Below are 10,000 nucleotides of genomic sequence, written 5' to 3'. Positions count from 1 at the left end.
CGCTGAAGATCCCACGTCCACCTCCAGGAAGTCCTAAATAACAGACGGTAATACAATTTTCAAGAGGCAATTTTCCCGGGGTATCTTATGGCGGCGCGCGCGGCGCTCCCCTGGCGGCCGCAAGACGTATCGCGCGCCTGGCCCGCCTCGACGTCGAGTGATGACCGCCAACACCACCAATGACAAACACAACAAGTTTACGCGGGGAAAAAATTGGCGCCAAATTGTATGAAAGATGGCGGGAGGACTCGAGAGGCTATAAAGAGAGATAAAGGGTAATATTTCCCGCGGCAGATGGAGTTAGGGGGCGTGGGGCGGGGAGCGGCGGGGCCCTGGGGACGGCGGGATCAGCTCCAGGCATGATCACGTTATGGAGGAGGAGGCGCTCATGCCCACGCCGACTTTTTCACAATTATTTTTACATTTACGTTACTCCCTGAGTTATCCCGTGGGCCTGGACGCCTAACTCACGCCCACGCCCCCCCACTGCCAGGCACCCCACCCACCACCACGGCCAGATATATAGCAGGGAAACAAAAGACTAGCCGAGTGGGTGCGAGTGGCGGCGGCGGCGGCGGGTGGGCGGCTGGTGGGCGGACGGGAGGGAATGGGGGTAGAAGGGGAGGGGTGGATAGCAGTAATATCCCCCTCCTAATCCACTCGTGATGGGGCCCGGGGATCTAGTGGCCATTTCCACGTTATTATTATCAATGACCGGGAGGAAGACGGCGCACTAAGTTTATTTAGATTATTATCACCGAGAGCCGAGGTTATTAAGGCTCAGGCTGCGGAGGGAAAGAGGACCTGACGCGCCTGAGCCTCCAAGACCAGTTACGACCCGAGGCTGGCTTATTACGAGGCAGGAGGAGGCAGGGGACAGCAGGGCGGCAGGCGGGAGGGAGGCAGGGAGGGAAAGAGACAGAGGGGAAGAAAGAAGGGAAAGACAAGCAGGGGAACTTAATGGAAAAGGGTGACAAAGAAGGGGAAATGTGGCGCTTGCTGAGTAAGGAGACGTGAAGGTGAGGGAAGGACAGGGAAGGACAGGGAAGGAAGGAAACAATGGCACTGAGTGAGTTTCCCCTTACACACACACACACACACACACACACACACACACACGCTGACCACCGTCCCTCTCTCGTCCCCACAGACACCAGCTACAGTTATCACCCAGACCTTCACGATGAAACTTTCGTCAGGAGGAAGCAGAGGAGAAACAGAACCACCTTCACCTTACAGCAGGTAAACGTGGCACCTCCTGCTTCACCTGTGTATAATGATTGTTGCCTACTATTACTGCTACTACTATTATTATTACTACTACTACTACTACTACTACTACTACTACTGCTGCTGCTTTTCCCTCTTATTTCAGACCTAAACAAGTACTCAAATCATCCTTTACTCCGTGTCTTCTTCTTCTTCTTCTTCTTCTTTTCTTCTTCTTCTACTACTACTTCTTCTATACCTCCGCCTGCTCCTCCTTTCACCTCATCGGTCACGTCCATTACCACCACCACCACCACCACCACTACTACTACTACTACTACTACTACTACCACCACCGCCGCCGCCACTAATACCGCCTCGCCTCTCTTCAGCTGGAGGAACTGGAGAACGCCTTCACGCAGACCCACTACCCCGACGTGTTCACCCGCGAGGAGCTGGCCATGAAGATCAACCTGACGGAGGCGAGAGTGCAGGTGAGGAACGTGATCATTCTGAAACACTTCTGCGACACACCTCTAGTACTTTCGAAAGGCTCTAGTTGAAGTGACAGTGTTTTTTTGATTTATTTATTTTTTTTTTTCGGTTCTAGTGACAGATTAACAAGATTTTCACATTATTGGAAGGAGAAGCACTCATTGAAACCTAGCTCATCATCTCTGTGACCACTGAAAATAGCTGTAGTGAAGTAACACGGGATTTTAAGGGTGTTTTTTACGATTCTAGTGACAGATTAAGAAGATTTCTACGTTATTAAGAGGAGAATGCATGAGAACCCGACTAATAATTTTTGTGGCCTTTGCAAATATAGTCTTCGTGAGGGACAGAATTATAAAGTAAAGCAGGAGACAGAGTGGGGGTCGTTTTGGTCATAGAGTGTGGCCGTTTTGGTGAGGCACATTTTCATTTGGGGACATTCTCTTTCGAAACCGATTGAAAAGGTGTTGGGTGAGGAAGTATGTTAGGAAGCACACGAGGAAGAGGAAGTGGAGGAGGAGGAGGAGGAGGAGGAGGAGGAGGAGGAGGAGGAGGAGGAGGAGAAGGAGGAGGATTGAGCTTGTGTAGGTTTTAAACATGAAGCCAGAGAGAGAGAGAGAGAGAGAGAGAGAGAGAGAGAGAGAGAGAGAGAGAGAGAGAGAGAGAGAGAGAGAGAGAGAGAGAGAGAGAGAGAGAGAGAGAGAGAGAGAGAGAGAGAGAGAGAGAGAGAGAGAGAGAGAGAGAGAGAGAGAGAGAGACAGAGACAGGAATAGAGAAACCAGTGACAGGCAGAGACAAAGACCGAGAGAAACCCAGACACACACACACACACACACACACACACACACACACACACACTTGAACCCCCAAACAAACTAACACAAACCTGAACATAGACAGAAAAATTAAAGAGAAACAGACTAGTGTTGAGATCTAGACAGGAGAAGTGAGTGTCGAGTGAGGTGACAGGCTGGACTAGACTGGGCTGGGCTGGGCTGGGCTGGAGTGAGCTGGGGTGGGCTGGGCTAGGCTAGGCTGTAGTGTTTTAGGCTGGACTGAGCTGTACACTGCTGGGTTGGGCTAGGCTAGAGAGGACTGTTCTGGGCTGGGTTGGGTTAGAGCAGGTACGCCAGTCTTTAATTATACGGACGCGTGTCAAAATGTGGTGTTTTGTGGCAGCCATCAAAGGTGAGCGAGTCGGGCGCTGCTCCCCCGCCGACACACACCCAATCTCATTACCGCACACCCCAAATGGCTCCTTCCTCATTCTCACTTCATTTCTTCTGAGGTAATATCAAAATTGCCTCCAGAAATGAAATTCACAATTAGATATATTATCATCTTTATGCAAACGGGGAAAAATTGGCTGCTGGTGCAAGGAGGGACGGCGAGGACGCGACTTTGATCCTTCGTGCGCGGTGTGATTAGGGTCAGTTTGGCGCGGGTTAGGGCGGCTCTTGTACCCTTCTTGCGTTGGCTTGAACTCATTAAGGGCGCGCAGGAGAAGTTCAGGGGAATTGAAACACTGGAAATCAGAAGGAAAACATCTTTATTTCCTACTTTTCCCCTCTCCTTCCTTAAAAACTGGTAACTTTTCATAAGTATTGTTTTAAAGGGAAAATGATGCTAAAGAAACCAAAGAAATGTGACGGGGGGTAACAGAAGTCAGAAGGAAAATATCTTCATGTTCTACTTTTCCCCTTTCCCTCCTTAAAAGTGAGATATTTTCATAGCTATCGTTTTAAGAAGGAAAATGATGATAAAGAAACCAAGGAAATATAAGGTGGATAACAGAAATTTGAAGGAAAACATTCTTATATCCTATTCTTCCCTTTTCTTCCTTAAAAATTGTATCTTTACAAAGGTGTTGTTTTAAAGGGAAATAATTACAAAGAAACCAAACAAAGGAATTTTAGGGGAACACTTTTATTTCACTTTTCCCTTTCTTTCTCCATAAAAGTTAAATCAAAGTAAGAAATATGAAAAGAAAAAAACTTGCTTTATTTTGCTTTTCTATCTTTACTAAAAAAAATCTTTCTATTGGTATATTCGTTGGTAAAGGGAAAAGATTCTGTTCTTTCTTCCCCTAGTGAGAAAATAAAGATAGAAAATATTAGAAGCAAATGTTCTCTTATATTTCCTATCTAATCTTTTCACTGGTTACAAGGAGATCTTTTTCGTTCTTTTCTTCCTTCTAATAACGAAATGAAACTAAGAGACATGAAAAGAAAAATGTCTTTCCTTTTTTTAAACTTTTCCAATTCCTTCTCTCTAAAAAAAAAAAAAGAAACTCCCCATTAGTATGTTTATCACCGGAGGGAAAACTCTCCATCCTTTCTTCCCTAGTGAGGAAACAAGAATAGGAAATAGAGACAAAACTTTTCTTATCCTTATTTTCATCCATTTTCTTGTTCTTTCTCCCCCAGTAAGGAAATGTAACAAGGAAACATTAGAGGCAAAACGTCTTTCTTTCCCTATTCTTGCTCTTGAAAAAACCTGTTCTATCTTTTCACGTGTAATGTATTTAGGGAAAGATTTTCTGTTCTTTCCTTCCCTGGCAAGGAAATCAAATTATGAAACATTAGACAGTGATATTGATCCTTTCTTACCCTCCCTTTTCCTACTCTAAAGAACAGCATCTTTTTATCAGTATTTTATCAAGAGGAAATGTTTTTTTTTTCTTCTTTTCTCCTCTCCTAAAAAAAAAAAAGCAAAACTGTGATACCAGTGGCAATATTGTTGATTTCTTTCTTTCTTGTTTCCTAATCTAAAAACTTCTTTCCACTAGTATTTTTAGAGGACATGTATTTTTTTGTTCCTCTCTCCTTTTCTAAAGTAACAAAACTCTGTGATATTAAAGGTAGTGTAATTATTTTCCTGTTTTCTCTTACTTTCCTTTTCTACTCTGACATCTTTTTCATTGTTATTATATCTAGAGGAATTCTTTTTGTTTCCTTTTCTTTTCCTGAAGAACAAACGTGTATGACATCAGAGGCACTGTTATTGCTTCCCTGCTTACTTTTTACTTCTCTCTTTCCACTCCTTCAAAAATAATACTCTTTTGGCATTACGTTAACAGTAAATTTTTTTTTTCCCTTCATAAAGAAACAAAACTAGGAAGTATTAGAGGAAAACACTTTCATTTCTTACTTTCCCTTTCACTCTTCTTAGGAAAAATATACTTTCACTAGTAATAGGGGAAGAGCAAAGGCTATTTTTTTTTTCCCTGCTAAAGAAATAAAGCTAAGATATATAAGAGATAATATCGTTAATCTTTTCTTATCTTTTCTCCTTTCTAATTTGCAAAAAACGCACAATCTTTTCATGGACGATATATTTAGGCTTCAATCATGTTAATGCCGAATCAAAAGATAGCTTTTAAAAGAAGATTTAACGAATTTATGGATGAGGATGATAGGTGGAAATATGTAGGCATTTATACAGGGACTGCCACGTGTAGGCCTAATGGATTCTTGCGGCTTCCCTTGTTTTCCTATGTTATTGTGTTCTTATACTTTCTCCTCTCGCAAAATTAAAGAAGTAGGAATTAACAGCTGTAATGTTATAGTTCTTTTTCTCACTTTCCCCATTAGGGTCATTAATTTCCTCGGTGCATGAAAATAACACACAATTTACTTCATGTTCTTATGTTCTCGTTGTCTTATGGTCTCATCCTTCCTTCCATTGTAAAGAAAAGAAGTGGGGATCAACAGCAGTAATGTTGTTGTTGTTTTCCAAGTTTCCGCGGTGCATGAAAATAACACACAGTTTCCTTTATTTTCTTACGTTCTTTTGATCTGATCCTTCCTCCTCTCGCAAAAAAAAAAAGAAAAATAGGAATTAAGAGCGGTAATGTTATTGTTCTTTTTCTCACCTTCCTCACTAAGGTCGTTGCTTTCTGCGCTGCAAGAAAATAACTCAACAACTTTTCCTACTTTTAAACAATTTCACTTTTGGATTTCACGCGAAACGGAAATGAGATCTTATAAAAAATAGCAGACACTAATTTTTTTAACCACTTTACTCTTCACAGGGAAAAAAAAAAATATTATAATAGTAATGGCTCGAAAAATTTTTTAGTTGAAATTAAAACCACTTGGATTTTCTTCACACTTAAGGTCTAAAAAAAAAAAATGTTTTCAGAACCTGACAACTCAATTTATGTTTTATGGAGGAGAACATAACGTGGAGAGAGAGAGAGAGAGAGAGAGAGAGAGAGAGAGAGAGAGAGAGAGAGAGAGAGAGAGAGAGAGAGAGAGAGAGAGAGAGAGAGAGAGAGAGAGAGAGAGAGAGAGAGAGAGAGAGAGAGAGAAAGAGAGAGAGAGAGAGAGAGAGAGAGAGAGAGAGAGAGAGAGAGAGAGAGAGAGAGAGAGAGAGAATTTTGCGCTGGTCTATCTTAGGCGAGACAGTTTTGCGTTACGTCATTATCAAATCAGACGTAGAGATAGACAGACATAAAGAAACAGAGACCCTTGCACTGGTATCTGTATGAAGCCAGGAAGAGAGACACTGTACGCAACATAAGAACATAAGGAAGGAGACTGCAAAAGACCGGTTGGTACACACTGGCCAGCTCCTGTACTAATCATGAACGCCCTTCCACCTTGCCAAATGTCCTATTACCACCTGTCTTCCTTATCCATATAATCGTCTAACCTGAAACTAGCTAGAGTGTTGGCGCTGACCACATGACTGCTAAACCTTTGTCACTCATCCACCACTCAGTCCGTGAACAATTTTCGCTTTGATCTCCGTATCAGGCAAGGCAGAGAGACAGTTTTATGTTAGCCTCAGAAATAAATCAGATAGAGAGAGAGAGAGAGATAGAGAGTCCTGCACTGCTCTCTTTATAAGGCCAGGCAGAGAGACAGTTTCGCCCTGGTCTCCGTATTAGGCAAGGCAAAGAGACAGTGGATCTTTCATAGCACGTCAGGGAATAAGCGTGCAGGAGGGACAGTGCACGTGTGTAAGTTTGGTGCTAGAGAGGCGAGAGTGAAGGTGTGGCCACGTGCACAGAAGGGAGGAGTGCGTAGTAGTAGTAGTAGTAGTAGTAGTAGTAGTAGTAGTAGTAGTAGTAGTAGTAGTAGTAGTAGTAGTAGTAGTAGTAGTAGAAGTAGTAATGATGATAATAATAATAATAATAATAATAATAATAATAATAATAATAATAATAATAATAATATTAATAATAATAATAATAATAATAATAATAACAATAACAATAATAATAGTCTATTTACATACATGCACAGATATACCACATACATTTACATACATGTGTAGATATACCATAACGCACCGACTTCGCTTAGAGTTATTTCTTAACACCTAACTATTATAAGAGGCTGAAGTCAAGATCAGAAATGATAAAACAGAAATGTGTATCTAAAACAATAAGAAATGAACAAGTGGGGAGGAGGAAGCTGGAGATGAACCCACCACGAGGAACAGAGGAAGACTGAAAAGGTTCATGGATGCACTGAAGAAAGACAAGCGGATGGTGTGACAGGCTGAACTATATTCTGAAACACTTTTACCCGCATCCTGACTAATTTTAAATGCCTCTAGTAGTCTAATTGAAGTTGAGTTTTTAAGGATATTATTATAGTTCTAGTGACATATTAACAAGATTTCTACGATATTAAAAGGAAAAACAGTCTTGGGAACCCTAATAATCTCCATGGCCTTTGAAAATAGTCGAGGTGAGAGAACAAAGAGTTTCTGAATACAAACAAGCCTTAGCAGAAGACGTAGAAGCCACAGTAAGGTGGAGACGGTGACCCGCTGTGGCGACCCCTGAGGAAAGAAGGTTTGTAAAGGGCGGCAGAAGGAATGTATACAAAGAAAAAGGTTAATTTCATCTAGGAAGTTACTATCGGGTTAACACTTCATTCTTCTCTCTCAGAATAACTTAAGTTTTTTGTATTTTATCTTTCACTCAGCAATCTTTCATTTTTCAAACTATTCTGATACATATATATATATTTTTTTTATCTTTCCCCGAGTATTTCCCCTTCCCTAAACTTTCACTTTCAGCAGTATTCAATTATTCAATCACTCTCCTCTCTTCCTCCCTCTCCTCTCTTGCATTTCTTCACTTTCCTAACCATTCCTACAGTGTTTTCTATTTTGCTTTCTTTATGTTTACTTTCTTTCTGTACTTCCATCAACTCTCTTTTAATCTTTTACCTTAATGTTATTTCCTGTTACCTTTCTACTCTTCATCATCTAATTTCTCCAGACACTCACTAATACTCAATCATTCCTTCGCTGTTTTCTATTTCCCTCTCTTTCTGTTATTTTCTTCCTGTACTTCCATGTATTCTCTTTTAAATTTTTACCTCAGTATTATTTCCTGTTACCTTAGTACCCTTTATCATCTAATTTCTCCAAACACTTACCAATACCTTATTCTTTCTGTGTGTTTTTTTTTTCTATTCTCTTTTTAATCATCTTCATTTCACTCCAAATATTTTTCCTCGTTTTCAATTTCTTAAACTGGAGACTTTGGGGATTGTCTTGTCCTTAGCAATATGACCCTTATTTCCTCTTCCCTCCTCTCCTCCTTCCCTTTCTCCTGTTTTCCTCTTCCCCCTTCTTCTTTTCTCCCTCTTCTCTTCGTTTTCCTTTTCCCCCACATTCCTTCTCCTCCCCTTCTTTTCTTTCTATTCTCCTCCTTCTCCCCTTCTTATCCCATCTTCCTCTCTTCCCCTTATCTCCTCCACTCGTCTTCTACCACCTCCTCCTCATCCTTCTCTTTCTTTTCCATCACGTCTTTCCTCCTCTTTTCCTCTCCTCCACCTTTCCTCAATTCTCTTCCTCTCTTCTTTCCTCCTCCTCCACCACCTTCTCCTCTTCTTATCCCATCTTCCTTTCTTGCCCTTGTTCCTTCCTCCTATTCCACCACTACCTCTTTCCTCCTCCTCCTCCTCCTTCTATTCCTCCTCCTCCTCCTCCTCCTGGTGTCTCGGCGCGTATTTCCAACTGGGGGAGGGGGTGGGGAATGTGATTATAACAGGAGAATGGTACCCTCGCTCGGTCGCTAATAGAAAAATTAATGGATTTTGTTACCGCCGAGTATTATGGGGATGAACATATCAAAAACTGCCTCCTCTGATGGTGCGTGGGGTTGGGGGACAGGGTGGGAGGAAGGGAGGGTTGGAAGGAGGGAGGGAGGGAAGGAAAGGAGGGTTGAAAAGGAATGGAGGGTAAAATTTAAGCTTTTTTTTTTTTTGTCTTGTCTCTTTCTTTTTTCTTCTTCTTTTTTATTTGTTTTGTTTTGTTTGTTATTTTCTTTCTTCTTTTTATTTGTTTTGTTTTTTTTCTGTTTTTTTCTTTCTTCTTTCTATTTATTTGGTTTTGTCTTTCTCTTTTTTCTATCTTTAGTTTGTTTAGTTTTTTTCTTTCTATTTTTTTTTTTTTTTCTCGGCTAGTGTTTTTATTACAATTATAATTATGTACCACAAGTCCCTGTATGATACACCTGCTTACGTACTTCCACCTGTCATTCCCATCCATGAATTTGTCTTATCTTCTTTTTAACCCTTCCACTTCGATATGCAGCAATTCACAGCACTAACTAAAAGCAATGAGATCTTTTTTTAAGCATGTACAAGAAAGAAAGGAATAATACATGAATCGATTTTGCAATTCCTGGCCAGTGCAATGTTTGGGTGTGGGTGTAGAACTAGGAAGGATGTCTCAGAGTGGCAAGCAATTAAAGAAAGGTGTGGCAAATAGCAGTGAAAGGGTTAAAGCTCACTAATGACTGGATATAATTCACTGTAAGTCTCGATGCTTTAAAAGAAACCAACATTATAAAGAAATATAGCAAAAATATAGTAAATGACGTCAGCAAATTAAGATAAAAACAAAGGGAAAGGAAAATGAAGAACAGATGGTCGTGAAATCATGATTCTTAACGCAAACAAGCAATGGAGAGTGTTGCAATGGAGAGTGTTGCAATGGAGAGTGTTGCAATGGAGAGTGTTGCAATGGAGAGTGTTGCAAAGTATTTCTTAACCAGGACAATATCACGGCAACATGTAACACAACTGAACACACGTGACAGAGTAAACACAACAGCCAGCAACGCAGAAATGCAATAATAGCGCGAATACAACAGCAGAACAACAACAACAACAAAAAACATCATCACCATCATCATCAACAACAACAACAACAACAACAATAAAACCATAATTATTATTACATAAGTAAAACAACAACAACAACAACAACAACAACAATAACAACTACAACAACACCATCATAATTGATAACCATAATCATCATC

At 40.9% G+C, this 10,000-nt stretch overlaps 1 protein-coding gene across 1 annotated transcript in view; it reads left to right on the top strand.

Moving 5' to 3' along the window:
• LOC135112290 (dorsal root ganglia homeobox protein-like) overlaps positions 1–10,000 on the top strand; it is an 89,310-nt gene that overhangs the window by 55,395 nt on the left and 23,915 nt on the right. Inside the window, exons 3-4 of the mRNA XM_064026597.1 lie at positions 1,151–1,242; positions 1,602–1,703. Of these exons, the coding sequence (XP_063882667.1) occupies positions 1,151–1,242; positions 1,602–1,703 (194 nt within the window). The remainder of the gene's footprint in view (positions 1–1,150; positions 1,243–1,601; positions 1,704–10,000) is intronic.

This window comes from Scylla paramamosain, chromosome 23 (genome assembly GCF_035594125.1).
Source record: "Scylla paramamosain isolate STU-SP2022 chromosome 23, ASM3559412v1, whole genome shotgun sequence".
Classification (NCBI taxonomy): domain Eukaryota; kingdom Metazoa; phylum Arthropoda; class Malacostraca; order Decapoda; family Portunidae; genus Scylla; species Scylla paramamosain.
The sequence above is the reverse complement of the archived record's forward strand: the minus strand, read 5'-3'. Positions and strand labels throughout refer to the sequence as shown.